The sequence below is a fragment of the Myxocyprinus asiaticus genome, chromosome 4 (assembly GCF_019703515.2).
Source record: "Myxocyprinus asiaticus isolate MX2 ecotype Aquarium Trade chromosome 4, UBuf_Myxa_2, whole genome shotgun sequence".
Taxonomy (NCBI): Eukaryota; Metazoa; Chordata; class Actinopteri; order Cypriniformes; family Catostomidae; genus Myxocyprinus; species Myxocyprinus asiaticus.
Genome location: NC_059347.1, coordinates 60,927,501 through 60,945,000, shown reverse-complemented (window position 1 = coordinate 60,945,000; position 17,500 = coordinate 60,927,501). Strand labels below are relative to the sequence as shown.

The 17,500-nt window shown below is 38.6% G+C and overlaps 1 protein-coding gene across 9 annotated transcripts in view; it reads right to left on the bottom strand.

Annotated features, from left to right (window-relative positions):
* Window positions 1-1,675: 1,675 nt before the first annotated feature.
* The window catches only part of dnm1a (dynamin 1a), a 90,189-nt gene continuing 74,364 nt past the window's right edge, over window positions 1,676-17,500 (bottom strand). For 5 of the 9 annotated variants that reach the window (XR_007897043.1, XR_007897050.1, XR_007897048.1 and 2 more), the window contains 5 exons: window positions 17,145-17,386; window positions 16,303-16,509; window positions 15,767-15,813; window positions 7,931-7,979; window positions 1,676-5,894 (listed from right to left, as the gene is read on the bottom strand). Coding sequence is in view for 1 of the 9 variants with exons in the window: in XM_051696365.1 (XP_051552325.1) it covers window positions 7,970-7,979; window positions 16,303-16,509; window positions 17,145-17,386 (459 nt within the window). In the remaining 8 variants the exon portion in view is untranslated. Of the gene's footprint in view, window positions 5,895-7,930; window positions 8,633-13,940; window positions 13,978-15,766; window positions 15,814-16,302; window positions 16,510-17,144; window positions 17,387-17,500 lie in introns of all 9 variants that reach the window. The other 4 variants (XR_007897046.1, XR_007897047.1, XR_007897045.1 and 1 more) reach the window with 4 other exon arrangements.

Sequence of the window (17,500 nt, the reverse complement as noted above, 5' to 3'; positions counted from 1 at the left end):
TGCCCCACTAGCTGGATCCAGTGAACTCCAAAGCACTTTAATTAGTTTGGATCTGTGAGGTGTGAATGTCGAGCTTATGCAATATATACATCGATCATCCACAACATTAAAACCACCCGTCTAATATTGTGTAGGTCCCCCTCGTGCTGCCAAAACAGCGCCAACCCGCATCTCAGAACAGCATTCAGAGATGATATTCTTCTCACCACAATTGTACAGAGTGGTTATCTGAGTTACCGTAGACTTTGACAGTTCAAACCGGTCTGGCCATTCTCTGTTGACCTCTCTCATCAACAAGGTGTTTCCATCCACAGAACTGCCGCTCACTGGATGTTTTTTTGTCATTGGCACCATTCGGAGTAAATTCTAGAGACTGTTGTGTGTGAAAATCCCAGAAATATTCAAACCAGCCCGTCCGGCACCAACAATCATCCATGCGATTATCTAATCAGCCAATCGTGTGGCAGCAGTGCATTGCATACTTTCATGCAGATACGGGTCAGGAGCTTCAGTTAATGTTCACATCAACCATCAGAATGGGGAAAAAATGTGATCTCAGTGATTTGGAGTGTGGCATGATTGTTGGTGCCAGATGGGCTGGTTTGAGTATTTCTGGGATTTTCTCCGAATGGTGCCAAAAACAAAAAACATCCAGTAAGTGGCAGTTCTGCAGACGGAAACACTTGTTGATGAGAGAGGTCAACACAGAATGGCCAAACTGGTTTGAACTGACAAAGTCTATGGTAACTCAGATAACCACTCTGTACAATTGTGCTGAGAAGAATATCATCTCTGAATGCTGTTCTGAGATGCAGGTTGGCACCGTTTTGTCGGCACAAGGGGGACCTACACAATATTAGACGGGTGGTTTTAATGTTGTGGCTGATCGATGTATCTCTGCGTTTTCTTTGAGTAGGTTTTACAGTACTTATTTTGGGGGTGGGCTGTAATCAATCTTGATCAACACATGTTGTTTTGATAAGAAGAAACAAACTACATTAGAGAAAAAACGAGCTTGTTTATGTAACCGTGTAAATATGTAACTGTGTATCATATTGTATATTCTGTTGGGGAGAAGGATGAAAGTAATGCTTACCTTTGCCTGCTGAAGTGGTAAGAGAAGACACGCTCGTGGCGAGGAGAGAGATGTGTGTCTGATTTCATACTAAAGCTAATTTAAAGGAGAATTCTATTTATTTGGAATAATTACCTATACTAATCTGATTTAAGTCAGCCTTTTAGAACAAAATGAAGGAATAATGACTATAGTTTCAGCAGAAATATTTCAGATGATGATTTTCCTCCTAATAAAGCTGATTGAGTAAAATTGCACCTGTTGTCATTTAAGTTTTTGTAGAAAAGTGTATATTAGACTCTCAGTAATATGTTCTGGTCTAGCTCAGACACTTCAGCTTATTCAAATGAATTAAACATAATTCATGCAATTGCAAGAAAATGAACAGACTTTAAATAAGAGTCAAAGTTTGTCGATATTCACATGAACATTTTCATATTTTATATCTTATGAAATTTTGGTATTGTAATATAAAAAGTGAGACAAAACCAAGTTTGTGCTTCGTCATCTACACATATGCGAAAATAATTCCTCTGTTAATTGCATCTGGCTAAGTGTGTCCAGACCAAGACACATAAATGGCACAAAAGCAAACATTTGGTACACTTAACTTTATTGATGACAAAGTCCTGCTCGACAATCTCGTCCAATCAACAGCAGGACACATTAATACACACACTCATTCTGTCACCTGTTACACACCCAGTCTCATTACACCTTTCTTTCCAAACACAGAAAGAGGCCCAGTTTGCACCACACCATTATTTGTATGCACATTATTACACATTTAATTTAAATAAATCACTTTAATATTCAGTACATGTGGACTACACTATTCTCTAAACAGTGGAAGCACAATTTGCATTTAATGCACCACAAAGACACGTAACACACTTAAGATATGTCCATGATTAATGGTTTACTCTTAAATAACGGTACTTGTTCTCTCATTATTGGGTTTTACTAAGACTCGGAGGGAATTCAGTGCGGTCAGGAAAGATTTTGCGTGTATAGTAGTGAAGATAAATATACAGAAACATACTACTGATACGGCACAGTTGCAACCGCAGACAGGTTTTGTCATGCCACAATGTGAACTACCAACAGGGGCATTATTATTTATATTATCAGTATAGTCAGGGGCGTAGATTCCAGGGGGGGTGGGGGGGAGGTAACCCCTTCCTCCAATAATAAAAACAAGCAAGTACAACCCCCCCCCCATGGAAACATGTACATTCTTCACACTGTAACCCCCCCAGTGTTCAAGCCCAATCTCCACCCTTGAGTACAGTAATTATTACAACAAACAACGAAATACAGTTCACTGGTGTGGAGGGTTGCGCTTATATTTTCTCACTATCAGCAAAACAAACGACATCTGAACAAACTTTATGGATTTCTATGCATAGACCAGCAGTGATATTTATTCATTTGCTAAATCTTGATCACAAACAAACAAGTAAAATCAGATTTGAAATTGACTTGCATATTTTTAATGCACATCTCGTACCGGAACGGTTTATCCACACACAGAGATAAAGTCGACCGCATTAGTGTCGAGTATAAAGGTTCTTTATTTTAACGATTTTGAATTTGAACTCTGAATAGGCGAAAGTATTAAAATGTATTTTAACAGTGGCTACAATTATTTACATATCTATCAGAAAACAATAACTGTCGATCATTTTGTGCGTTCGGTTTTGCTGATACTGGGCTGGCTGATGTCACTGGAGGGCGGGGTTTTGGAAAGAGAGGTGTGGCTGAAGTAATGGGGGCGTGGTCTGTTTCAAAGACAAAAGCCCACGTCCACACTAATCCGTTTCCGTTTCCTAACGTCATCATTTTCCAAAGTATGAGGTCATATAGTGTTTTCGAAATGCTGTTTTCATGGGTAAATGTTGCAAAATGAATGCATTTTCAAACGTGGGCGTGGCTTAATCTGTTTTCGTTAGAAAATGCATTCATTTAGCAACGTTTATGCCTCTCGTTCACACTAGAATGGAGTTTCCTCCACTGCCACATACTTTGAAAAACGATGACGTTAGGAAACTGAAAACGGAGTTAACAGATTAATGCGTATGTGACGTAAAAGTTCGCAAAACGGTGAAATCGTTTACAAATTATTTAATCCAATCTGTGTTAGGAACAGCATACACTGCCTGAAATGTTTAGCATTGGATAATGCATACTGTTTCACATACTACTTTTTAAAAATAGTATATACTGCGCAGTATGCTAGTAGCTTATTCCATTCTAAACACAGCCTGTGTGTGGATAACCAGACTAACCTGTGACTGATGCGATAAATACACACATGTTATAAAGTCTGAATTTGCCATACAGTGAATGTGAGGGGCCTGAATGCTCAATAATTATTAGTATCACACAGACTATTCACTTTACATTAAATGAAATCAACAATTTCTATAAACACACAACTTGAGAATGTCTGTTCACCCAAACACTGCTCTATTATGTTTTAAATGTCATGAATTGGTGATCAGCGTGTAAATACGACTGATCAATGTATTTATATTGCACTCTTCAGTTCAATCCAGCCTCGCTAAAGCAACTGATTTCACTATATGTTTTCTGAACTCACTCAGAGAGGGTGAATATGGCAAGCCAAATTGACATTTAATCCTGTGCAGGATTTGATTTACACTAATTGCAAATTTTTGACATTAGGAATTACATTTGCACTAGTATAAAGCGTTAATTCTTTATATAAAAAAAGGAATTTCAAATCATTTTTATATCTGCAACTGCATTGTCACTAATATAATTTCATAATTTCGCTCCTGTTCAAAACGCAATTACAGGTATTTATCATTAATTTCGTACTAGTTGAAATTCTAATTTAGCATATTAACAATGCACGTCTTACTAGTAAAAATAATCCTTTTTGTATATATCAAATATCAACAGTTAAGTTACAAATATGTGTAAATTTATTTCAACATGTTAGATTTGGTATTTTAGATATCTGCAGTACCGCTGCTCCCTGCACCAACTCCCTCGGGGGGCACCAGGAACTCCAGCGGGTGCCTTTACTCGCGTGTTATACATTTTTCAAGGACCCAGTAGCAACACAGTTGATTGCCTTGCGCTCGCACTTTCTCACTGCACCTTCGCACCAACACCCCACCCCCTCCCCCCAGATTGAATAGAGTAAACTTTAACCCTTGTGCGTCAATAAAAAAAAGTTACTCGGAGGTCCTTGGAGGACAAAAATGTCTGCGTCAAAAAACTGCCATAATAATATTATATATGAATATTATTTTCCACTTTCACTGACTTAGATTGTTTAACCAACATCAGTCCTGATCATAACTACCAAATATTCATTCATTTTCAGGATTTTAACCCTTTAAATGCCAGTTTGTTTACATAATGCCACTGTTGTTTTTTAGACAAACACACATTTCTCAATACACACATACACACTCTGACATTCATACCAACACACACACACAATTTTATCTGCATCATTTATTCAATTGTCCTGCAGTGCTCTATAATACAGCAAACAGAAAATAGGGGAAAAGCATGTATTTGCTCCATAGGCTAAACATGTGAAAAATGGCGCCATCTGGTGGAAAATATTACAAATGTAAATTTTGAAGCCAGGGCTCCGGAATGAAAGCATAATATCATAGAATTCATGATTTTATGCTTTAATGGCACTGGGATCAAATATTGCAGTTTTAATGGGTTTCAATGGGGACATTTTTGTCCTGAAGGTCGTGAGTGGAACTATTTTGTGTACATAGTGTATTATAGATGTATTATAGGAACTGAGGTTGAAATATCAAAATTCCCCCCAAAATACACACCTTTGGCAAAATGTATGCTGTTGGCATTAACACAAATATTTAAAGTTTTATTGATGTAATTTTGAAAGAAAATCACACAATTCAATTTGATGGAATTTTGTTATGAAATTAGAATGCGTAAATCTTAAAGAAATAGGTTAAATATTCTTATAATTTTATATATCTGTAATTGCGTTTTGAATAGGAGTGAATGACTCCTATCTAATAGTGAAAATGCAGTTACAGATAGGTTATCAAGAATTGTTTTTTGATATAAAGAATGGTAATTTCTGAGAGTATTGATGTCGTTTTTGTAGAAATAAACACTTCAATTTGTATTTCCATTGCTGATATCAAGAATGAGCATTTTAACTAACATATTTCACTTTAATATTGTCGATTTCTTGTGATTAAATGTCGAAAGGGCTTACCATAGAGTGAACACACATCCTCATTCTGTACCTGAACGCTTTTAATCACATCGTTATAACATCTAACGAGAATAAATGGCGGTTTCCAAACACAATGTAGATGTCTCCCATACTCAAACCCACCTGACTGAACTCATCAGCTCATTAGTGGAGCCTCCATGACCCGAAATGACTGTGTCAGATAAGGGAGACTCCAGGAACATGTTTGGGAACCGTTGGATAACATGATTCATAATGGGTTTGAGGGTTGTGGACTATCACAATGGGCTTGAATGTTGAGGAACGTTAAACCGAATAAGAGACACCATGAGCGGGCAACTGATGGAATGCACTTCTCCACCGCTGATGCAGGAAAGAAGATGCAGAGAACATCAGAAAGGTTTGCCGGTTCCTTTATGTTCTTTCACGCTGTTGTCCAGTGTTCAGGGTGGTTCTGTTGTGCTGGTGGGTTCTGGGTTGTTTTACTCAGTTCAGGGTGAGATGAGAGAAAAAAAGAGAAGCAGAAAGTAGAGGAGAAGTGATGAGGAGATGCTAAAGCTCTCGGGGTGAGAGGGGTCACCCTTGTTTGGCCGGCTGGGCCATGAAAGCAGAAAAGGAAATAAGAAAGAATAGTGTAAGGTTTAAAACAAATGAGACTTAAGCAGATAGAGATCTGCCCCAAGAGTCCACACGGCTAGAAGACAAACCACACTTTCCCTCTTTACTGTCAGCAGAACTTTCAAGTTTTCAAGCAAAACTTTTAACAAAAAGAAGTTTGTTAGGTTTAAAACAATAGCCTGGGAGTCGATTCCAAAAACAATCCAGTTTTCGATTCTGAACCGTTGGTAAAAGAGGGTCTACTCTAAAGTTTGGACTCGAATCCACTCAGGACATGACATGTTCGAACTGTGTTTATTTCCTCAATAACTAAACTACTACACGTTCCAGAAGCCTTAACATCACTAAGCCAAAAGACAGTTATTAAATGATTGCAGCTAAACGAGTATAATTTCTCGACTGATCAACACGACTCTTTTATAGTCCGTCAGACATCATCTGATCCATCTGTTCAACTGTATGAAGCAATTGCACAAGCCCTTATGTGCTATAAGACTGCTGTTTTTCAGACATCCGTAGTCTGTCTTTTACTTTGTATAAATCGAGTAAATGAGTAATGTGTCAAATTTGTGGCAGAAAATTTTATCTTGAGAAATGTTTTGCTGGTAAAATGTCACGAGTTCGAATCCAGGGCGTGCTGAGTGACACCAGCCAGGTCTCCTAAGCAACCAAATTGGCTCGGTTGCTAGGGAGGGTAGAGTCACATGGGGCAACCTCCTCGTGGTCGCTATAATGTGGTTCTCGCTCTCGGTGGGGTACGTGGTGAGTTTATGCGTGGATGCCGCGGAGAATAGTGTGAAGCCTCCACACGCGCTACGTCTCCGCGGTAACGCGCTCAACAAGCCACGTGATAAGATGCACAGATTGATGGTCTCGGACGTGGAGGCAACTGAGATTCGTCCTCCGCCACCCGGATTGAGGCGAGTCACTATGCCACCACAAGGACTTAGAGCGCATTGGGAATTGGGCATGCGAAATTGAAAATAAAATAAAATAAAATAATTTCATGATTCCCCAATAATGCAATGCATTATTGAAAATGTTTAAAGATACGGGGCTCTTCTTTCGTAAGCATGCAAAGTGCAGCGCTACGTGCAAAACCATGCGCAACGGCATACCCAATTTTCGTGAGAGCGCTAATTCTAAGCGCAATTGGCCGTGGGTGGGAGTGTTTGCGCTATCTGTGGGTGTATGCACACAAACTAGGGGTGTGTTGTACTTGTATGTTTAAGAAGTGGCGCAAAGTGAAATTTGCTATTTTCCTGAGAAATAGGTCGCTGCGCTGAGACGTTTCAGAAGCACTTCTGTTTTCAGCGCAAAGTCTAAATTCGGTTCCTGCATTTGCAGTTTGGAGATTCCACCAGCAGGTGGTGATAGTTCATGTTCAAACTCTATAGTGGAATATCAAATTATGTCCCTGACGATCACTGTTGTAGCCATTTTATGAAACAAAAATGTATGATATTTGTGTTAAACTATCTATAGGTCATGGTTTATTTGAAATAAGTCACTGCAAAAGGGTCCGGTGGAAGAAGTTGGCGAGGGTAAAATGTTTGGATTTGATATGACTTTTTTGACCACCTCATTATTTTGATTATATTTTTGTTTTGTTTAAAGTGTAATTTGAATTTAGAAATATTTTTGGTTTAATTTTGATGCAATAACCGGAGAAGAACCTCAGAATTTAATTGCACTTGACCCAGCCCATTAGTGCTTTGCGCACGCAATTTCACCAAACCCACTTGCGCCTAGACTTAGCGCATACTTTCACAAATACACCAAAACTTCATGGCCATGCCCACTAACTTTGCGCTTATGACTTACAGCGCTGCGACTAGTGCCCTTAATGATTTGATGTTCATCTTAGTTTTAAAGTTCAACATTTAAACTATTTTTATTTCCTGAAAAGTGTGCAACTTTACTGTCATCAGTTTTCTACACAACAAACGGGATGTTTCAGAGCTTCTGACAGAGAGGGAAAGACTGTGTGAACTCTGGTAAAGTTGAATTACCCTTCATGGGCGTTTGGTGTCGTCTTCTGGCCAGTGAGTTCAGGGAGCGCTGCAGCCGAAACACAACACAAAAACAAAAAGAGGCAAAAATAATGTAGAGGAATACAAATAAACAAGCACATTCCAGAGATGCAGTTATCGTGAGAACTCCAGCGAACACCCAGGAGAGATAATGCATCTGATTGAGAGAGTGTGCATCTGTTATGCACCGTTCACACTGCAGGGAATAAAGTAAAAGATGACAGATAATAAAGCAACAGAAATCGGAGAGAAAAGCATTTATCAAACCCTCTTTTTCACCCTCTTAATGCTTTCTTGCCAGCTTATTTTTAGTCAGTTTATGGTTTGTGTTCATAAACATTCCTTATGCATGGCATGTGTTAGATATGATTTGAAGGAACATACAGCAGCTGATGAAGTCGGCATGTTTGCTTGTAGATGTTGCATGAGAACGACCAAATGTAAGTTACGATAAAAACTGAAATAATTCTCCGAATAATAAGTTACACAGTTCTAGAGTTGTTGTGCTGTCTAGAGTGTGTATTTGAGTGTGTAAGATGAGAAGCAGGAAGGGGGAGGAGTTCTGGATGGGTGGGTGTGTCTGTCCTCGCTGTCTGTCACAGGTATGGGAGGAGCTAATAGTCTAAGAGGGAGGAGTCTGTGGGTCTGTTGGGTCGAGAAGGTGATGGCGGGGGTCGTCGGCTGCCATGGAAACACACAAGACACAGAGATGATGAAAGTGACAATGTGCACGTGAAAGGATTTCTTTTACAAACCTCAGAGATTTATTATTTGCAATATTAGTTCATAATAACATAATGCAATAAAGGACAAAAACATCATTTCTCATGATCTCATGATTTTGCTATTATAAATAATATAACTCTAGTAATGTAACGGTGGGCTAATCATTTTTAAATTGTTATAAAACACTACATTTTCCAAAAGAATTTGTTTAACAGGTGCTGCAAACAGACAACACGCCAATCAGCAGGACTCTCTGCCTGGGAGTCATTGTGCACATTTTGGTTGGCTGATATGTCTTTGGGAGGCGGGGTTTTACAAGTAGATGTGTGGACTAATTCAGTAACTGTTGCATGTTTGTTCAGTGCAACATTTTTTTTCTTTGTTCTAAAAGGCAGAGCGTAAACTAAAAGAGCTTAAAGGATGTTTACAATCATGTTATGAAAGAATGAGATAATATGAAGACACAAAAAACACAAAAAACATTCACACTTTACCCCAATGTGAGATTTCACCCAAAAGCTCGTAGACAGATTGTGTGTGTGTGTAGTGTTTGAGTGAATGTTTATAGTGTATTTTTCAGTAAGAAGGAATAATAAATGATGATGGAAAAATGGATATGAAGTAAACCGTGCAGGGGCTGCAAATTAAACCTGGTAAATCAAATCTAAAATACACTTAATACTTTACAAGTCACTGACAGTGTCTCATTCAGAGGACATACTGTATTCACACCAGCCACAAAATCCGAGAGCTGCAATTTCTCATTCTGCAAGCCCTGCGCCAGTCAGTATTTGATATGCAAATACGTAAAAGCTGGGCAGGGATTTGATTGGACGTTCTCAGTCATTTTAGACCTGTTGTAAATATTTTTACTTTTTTGTAAAGAATATTCTGGATTATGTACAATGTACGTGGCATGCTGTTGATTACCACAGATGATAATTTTGTTTACAGTAATGTAGGGCTTGATGAAATCAGTTTATTCCCCACACCCCAAAATGTTGCTTTTTTCGTGTTTATTTTTCTGGATTCCTTGTTTTATGTTTAAATTCAATTTTGTGCGTGTGTGTGGTACATGAAAGAGCAGAGGAGTGCCGCTCTTTCATTCTGAAGCATGTAGACTGTAGCCTAGATTTATATTTAATTAAATTGCATCCTTTTGTAGTTTAAAAAACATACTTGGCCATATTGCGATTTCGAATTTGATTATATCTAAAATTGTCATTAATTTCATCATCATTTTGCAAATTTAGTTTTTTTCTTAAAGGAATGTTTTGGGTTCAATATAAGTTAATCTCAATCGACAGCATTTGTGGCATAATATTGATTACCACAAAAATTAATTTCAACTCGTCCCTCCTTTTCTTTAAAAAAAAGGCCAAAATCTGTGTTCCAGTGAGTCACTTACAATGGAAGTCAATGGGGGGCAATTTTTAGAAGGTTTAAAGACAGAAATGTGACACTTATAATTTTATAAAAGCACTTACATTAATTCTTCTGTTAAAACTCGTGTATTATGTGAGATGTAAAGTTGTTTCAATCAACGTTTTTACGGACGTTTTAAGGTATTAGAGTTTACAGCGTTACATCGTCATGGCAACAAAGTTGTAAAATTGTCTATATCTTTCCACAGATGCGGTTAGTAAGTGATTTTCTCACAGTAAAATCATGTTAACACACATATTGTTTATGTCTTGTGTCTATACTTTTGAAACAGTGAGTATTTTAATGTTTACAGATTGACCCCATTGACTTCCATTGTAAGTGTCTCACTGGAACACACATTTTTAAAGAAAAGGACGGACGATTCGAAATACATTTTTGCGGTAATCAACATTATGCCAAAAATGCTTTCAAATGAGCTTAACTTGTATTGAACCCGGAATATTCCTTTAATTCATTTTTTATGACTCAATTCTGCATTTCCGTCAGCGTTTTCCGCATCGTGAAGATCATAAGGGCCCTAGTAATGCCCTTACAATGGCAGTCTATGAATGTGAAGCTTGTGTTTTTGTTAAAGCACTTAAACGAGTTATCCCACACAAAATTGTGCATTATTTGAGGTGTTAAGTGTCTAAATTGTCCTTTTGACGGTGGGACTACTTTTCTAGGTGGGTGAACTTGTAATTACTGATTACTGATGTAATTCCTGTGTTTGCTGCATGTAAACGGCGCTTTACGGACTGTTACATCACATCCCTTTCTAGTATCTTTGTATGGATGCCAAGAGAAAATAAACGTTTTTTTTATTGGCTGGAAAGAGTTTGGATTTTATTGGATATTATTGCATAACTTTACACAGACAGGCTCAGTAATGATTCCATCACACCAGTTTCATGCTAACGTTTGTTCTTTAAAATCAGCGAGACCGCTGCATATTTTAAATGATTATTTCCACTGCTTTGCACTTGCCCCACAGACTTTCACTGTTACCGTAAATAAGACTGAGTGAAGAGTTCAAATGATTTTTTGCAGACAGCATGTCACAATCATAGAACCTACAGCGTAAAATGTATTTAATCCAGAATATTCCCTTGTAAAGTGTTTCATGTGACGTCTGGCAAACTGAGGGGTCTTGCAGCATCTCACAGATTCTGTCCTCCATCCCAGAGACCCTCAAAGACAGAGACATGCTGTTGTTTGTCTAAAAGTGTGTGTGTGTGTGTGTGTGTGTGTGTGTGTGTGTGTGTGCTGTTATTGAAAATTGTCAGTCGGTTCAAAACTCCAAGTTTAAGGTTAATATGAGATGTTTTCTCTTTGTGTACATGTCACAATTGTTTTGTACTACCGTTTGTGCTTCAGGATCAAATTCAAACATCTCAAATTCTGTATTGTGTTTAATAGAATTATGTGCTGTTTTTAGCGTTTTTACAAATTAAAATGCATTCTTGCTAAGGCTAATTTCCTATCTAATATTATGTATCCTAAATACACATAATTAACTAATAAAAATCCAATGAAAATATTCAGCTTACAAGTGATACGGTGCTGTGAAAAAGTATTTGCCCCCACCCTGATTTCTTCTGTTTTTGTGTATATCTCATACAAAATAGTTAAATAATAATAATAATAATAATAATTAAAACAAAATCTGACATAAAACAAAGTCAATCTGAGTAACCACAAAATACAGTTTTTAAATGATAATGTTTTTAGTGAAGCAAAAAAGTTATCCAATACCAGCTGGGCCTGTGTGAAAAAGTATTTGCCCCCTTAGTTACTAAATCCCCAAATCTATGAAACTGCATTCATAATGGGGTTCAGCTGGACTAGACACACCCAGACCTGATTACTGCCAGCCCTGTTCAATCAAATCAACACCTGAATAGAACTTTTTCAGCAGCATGAAGTTGGCTAAAAGGTCTCACCCAGTAGCACACTATGCCAAGGTCGAAAGAAATTCCAGAAATGATGATGAAAACGGTGATTGAAATACATCAGTCTGGGAAGAGTTACAAAGCTATTTCAAAGGCTCTGGGACTCCAAAGAACCACAGTGAGAGCCATTATCTCCAAATGGAGAACACTTGGCACAGTAGTGAACCTTCCCAGAAGTGGCCGACCTTCCAAAATTCCTCCAAGAGCACAGCGACGACTCATCCAGGAAGTCACAAAAAAGCCAAGCACAACATCCAAGGAACTGCAGACCTCTCTCGCATCACTAAAGGTCACTGTTCATGACTCCACTATCAGAAAGACACTGGGCAAAAATGCCATTCATGGAAGAGTGGCGGGGCGGATACCACTGCTAACCCAGAAGAACATTAAGGCTCATCTGAATTTTGCCAAAACACACCTTGATGATCCTCAAACCTTTTGGGAGAATGTTCTGTGGACTGATGAGTCGGAAGTGGAACTGTTTGGAAGACAGGGGTCCCGTTACATCTGGCGTAAATCAAACATACTCATACCTACAGTCAAGCATGATGGTGGTAGTGTGATGGTGTGGGGATGCTTTGAGGGAATCATGAATTCTGCTCTCTACCAGAAAATCCAAAAGGAGAACATCCGGTCATCAGTCCATGAGTTGAAGCTCAAGCACAACTGGATTATGCAGCAAGACAATGATCCAAAGCATAGGAGTAAGTCCACCTCTGAATGCCACAAAAGAAGCTAAATTAAAGTTTTGGAGTGGCCTAGTCAAAGTCCTGACTTGAACCCGATTGAGATGCTGTGGCAGGACCTTAAACGGGCAGTTCATGCTTGAAAACCCTCCAATGTGTCTGAACTACAGCAGTTCTGAAAGAAGAGTGGGCTAAAATTCCCCCACAGTGTTGAGAAAGACTGATCTCCAGTTATCGGAAGTGTTTGTCGCAGTTGTTGCTGTTAAAGTTGGCACAACCAGCTATTAAGTTTAAGGGGGCAGTTAGTTTTTCACAGGGGTGATATAGGTGTTGGATAACTTTTTTGCTTCAATAAAAAATAGATATATTTGAAAACTGTATTTTGTTTACTCCGGTTTTGTTTTATGTTGTATCTTGTTTAAACAATTTAGTATGAAAAATACACAAAAACAGAAGAAATCAGGATGGGGGCAAATACTTTTTCACAGCACTTGTATTTCCCTTGATTTTTCTTTTGTCTCATATTTCATCTCAAGCATGCTCTTCACTCACACTTTTGTCCACTTGGTTAATAAGTACACTAACAGATGAAATAACTTTATTACGGGCAAAATCGTTCGGTGCGGTGGAAATGACGTCACGACTGTGGGACAGCCGTCATTTTTGAACAATTAATAGAAATCATTTTTACACAGTAAATATTAAAACGGTTTATAATATATTTGAAATGGCAATAATTTGTATTTTCATAATGCGTTTTCGTAGTTTAATTTTGAAATTCGGGGTCTGAAGGCTAAAACAGTCAATTCAATACATAAAAGACATTTGAAAAATACCACAAAATTAAAATGAAGAAATAAATAATAAAGACCTGGTAAAAAGTCTCCAATTCAGTTTTTAATTAATTTAAGTAAATAAAAAATCAACCTCTGGGACATGAAAGTGCCTGAAGTTGAATAAATGCCCATTTACATTTAGTAAACAATGTTTTAAAAAAAATTCAATTCTGGTTACCATGGTGAATTTGGAATCAGTGACCTCAAAGCACTGTATCATTTCTTTTGCAAGTTTGTAAGTTGCTTTAGATTAAAGCGTCTGCTAAATGACTCAGAATGTGTTGTGTGTGTCTGTTTGAGGATCTCAGGGACAGTCGGCGTGCAGAGAGGATGATGGGTAATGGCGTAAGAACAACAGACGTACCAGAAGAGTCAGTCCTCATTGATCACTGATTGTGATTCTGTGAAAAATAATCAATATCAGCAGGAGGGGTCAAGACGGAGTGACGTTAGAGAGGGGAAGAGTAGGAGGCGTAAAACACGTGGAGGAGAAACACAGAAACATAAACACGGCTCAAATCCAGGCTGAGCACAGACTGACCGGCCAAAAACCTCTCAAATCAGTTTATAGAACTGTGACAAAACTAATTATGAGTTAATGGAAATCACTGATCAGTCAAATAATCATTAGTAGAACAGATCAGCTGGATATTAGATATTGATTCTTGCTAAAGTACAGAGGTTTTGCCGTTCAGTCTGTGAATAATTAATCAGGAACAGAAGCGTTTTATATATATATATATATATATATATATATATCCTTTGATTTAGATTACAAAGTGGCGTGCATGTTACTGTCAGGAAGCAAGCGTTTGTCGTTAGTGTCAGAGCGATTGCAATCGCACATCTCAGAAGACAAACTTCAGCAATGGATATATAGAAAGAATACAAAAGAGCAGGAGTGTTATCTGTCTCACAGCCTCGTCCAATCTGTCTTTCAGTGTTTTTGTTGTGTCTACAGCAAGCGAGGTGCGCAGCGTTACGTGCTGATGGTTTCTGAGACCTAAACGTGCATTCAGTGACACAATTATAGATGAGATGCTGAGAACACACTGTGCATCAAATGATTGGCATTGTAACGTTTGAACGATAACAAAAGTAAGAAGCAGGACGCCAAACTGAAGACAGGTGAATCTCACGAAACTAGATCAGCATAAGAAATGTTGATCACATGATCAGCCAAATACTCCTCCCTGTTACTGGATACTTTCACTCACGTTTCGACAATGGTATAAAGACAACCAAGCCAGGAAAACATAATCAACACAATGACTGAGTGTACCTTTTAAATTGTGAAATTTCTACACATCTGGGTTATATTTGCTGTACTTTTAATTCATGTAGTCAGTAGGGCTGTCTATTAAACACGTTAAAGGAATATTCCGGGTTCAATATAAGTTCAGCTCAATCGACAGCATTTGTGGCGTAATATTGATCACCACAAAATTTCATTTTGACTCGTTCCTCCTTTTCTTTAAAATACAGTAAGCAAAAATGTGAGACACTTCCAATGGAAGTCAATGGGGCCAATTTTTAGAGGGTTTAAAGGCAGAAACGTGAATCTTATAATTTTATAAAAGCACTTACATTACAGCTGAAATAATAGATGAGTTTTAACAGGAGAATTAAAGTTGTTTAAATCACAGTCGTTTTATTGATTTTGTGTTTACAGCGTTACATCGTCATGGCAACGAGGTTATAAAATTGGTTATATCTTTCCACAGATGCGGTTAGTAAGTGATTTTCTCACAGTAAAATCATGTTAACACACATATTGTTTATGTGTCTATACTTTTGAAACAGTGAGTATTTTAATGTTTACAGATTGACCCCATTGACTTCCATTGTAAGTGTCTCACTGGAACACAGATTTGTGCTTTTATTAAAGAAAAGGAGGGACGAGTCGAAATGTATTTTTGTGGTAATCAACATTATGCCACAAATGCTGTCCATTGAGCTGAACTTGTACTGAACCCGGAATATTCCTTTCATGTAAAATAACTTTTTGGATGCTAAAACAGGATTCATTTTTATTATACATAATATAATGTCTTGTTTTTTTCCTTGATGTTTTGTCGTGAGATTCACCCTTGACGTCTAAATCTGATTAAGAAATGAGTTGAATTTCAATGGTGGTTAAACTGCAACTTCTTATCGTTTAAACGTTGCGATGGTGACCGGTTAACTCACCCACAACAATGCACTTATTCCACTGGTTAGCGTCTCACATTCCGCGGCTGAGAGCAAACGGACGTTCTTATTAGACTGAAGGACTGGAAGGTTAATCTTCACTCTTTCTGAACATATTCTGAGCTGTTTTAACAACATTTTCTCCAATGTACAACATACAGGGAAAGCGTGTAATTTCTGCACCACCAATCAGAACTGCAAAAATGGTCGTTTCCAAACATGTTTCCCAAACACTCCTAAACACCCCTTCCGCTCAGCCCCATCTTCCATTGGTCAGGCAAGCAAGTAGTCCCACCCCAAGCTTACATCACTGGTTGAGCCAGTAGTTGACATGTTGAGCCCTCAGAGTAATAGACTGCAACTTTGGTGCCGCTAGTTGCGCAGAAATTACTACAGCTTAAATATTCTCTACTTCAAATCGTTGCAATGTATTACCATGTGTCCTGTAAAAGTATTATTTCATCTGCAATTATTACAGCCAGACTAATCTCTAACATTAATACAATATTCCTGCAACGTTACGTAGTGAGTCTCACCTGGGCACGCTGGGGGGAGCGCGGTTAGGCCGGGATGGGACCTGAGGGGGTGGCCCGCTGGAGGGGTCCGGAGAGGCCCCCGGGCGAGAGGGAACAGGCGGTCCACCTACAGCAGGGGGGCCCGGGGCAGAGCCGCGAGATCCTGGGCGTCCTGGAGGCCCTGGAGGAGGAGCTCGTCTCTGAGGGGTCGGGCTGGTGGCGGGAGACCTTACCGGGAAAATACTGAGATATTTAAGTCAACATATTTACAATTAGACCCCATTTACTCCACTAAGTTTTACTAAAGAAAAAATGTTTGTCTAAATCAAAATGTGAAGCTTTTCTTATCTGATGACATAATGAAGGCCATATTGGTGGAGTAAAATAATATTTACCAGTAATATCAAAGTCTAACATGTAACAATCAAACTAAATTCAGATGGATGAGATCAAGTGCCACTCTGTATTATTTCCCTCTAAATATCCTGTTTCACTCGAGAATACATCAAATGAATGTTAAATGTGTTTTGAAGGCTGTGCTGTATGTATTAAGGGTTAATTGACACATTTTTCCAACAGCAGGTGGAGCTGTGTTCCTGGTCTCTCGCTGAGCTTTAGTGCATGAATAAGGATGGCTGGTAGTGATGACATGAGAGGTTAAGTAGGTCCTGGCTCCTGACTATTAAGTACAAGGCTTAGCTCATTAATATTAAGTAGGTCCTGCTGACATTGCTAGTGAACATTAATGAACTGTCCACTCACACATCATAATTAATATTCACAAGTTCAGCATTAGCCAAAGTAAATTCATGCAGATACACTAGTCTTTAAAGTATTTTATAAAGCATTGTGTCTGAACGTACCGTCCCCCTGAGCCTGTACGTTGCACCTGCAGCCAGGAGTCATCTACAGGTGGCGGCAGTGCCGTGGAGACGGTGGTGGTGCTGATGTCACCGATGATGTTGAGCGCTTCTTTAAGGGCGAAGTACATGCGCAACATCTCATCGCGCCGCTGCGCCTGTTCGGCGGACTCCTCCATCAGTGTGTTCTGATCGCTGCACGAGTACAACTGCGCTAACAGCTCCGCATTAATGAACTCTTTCGTCTAAAGAGAGAAGATGTTCATTAACATTCATGCCGCATATAAAACAGCTGTTGCGCTCAGGTTTGAATCTAGTCTGCGTCATGATTTGATTCCGTTCGCCTCTCTCCCATTATG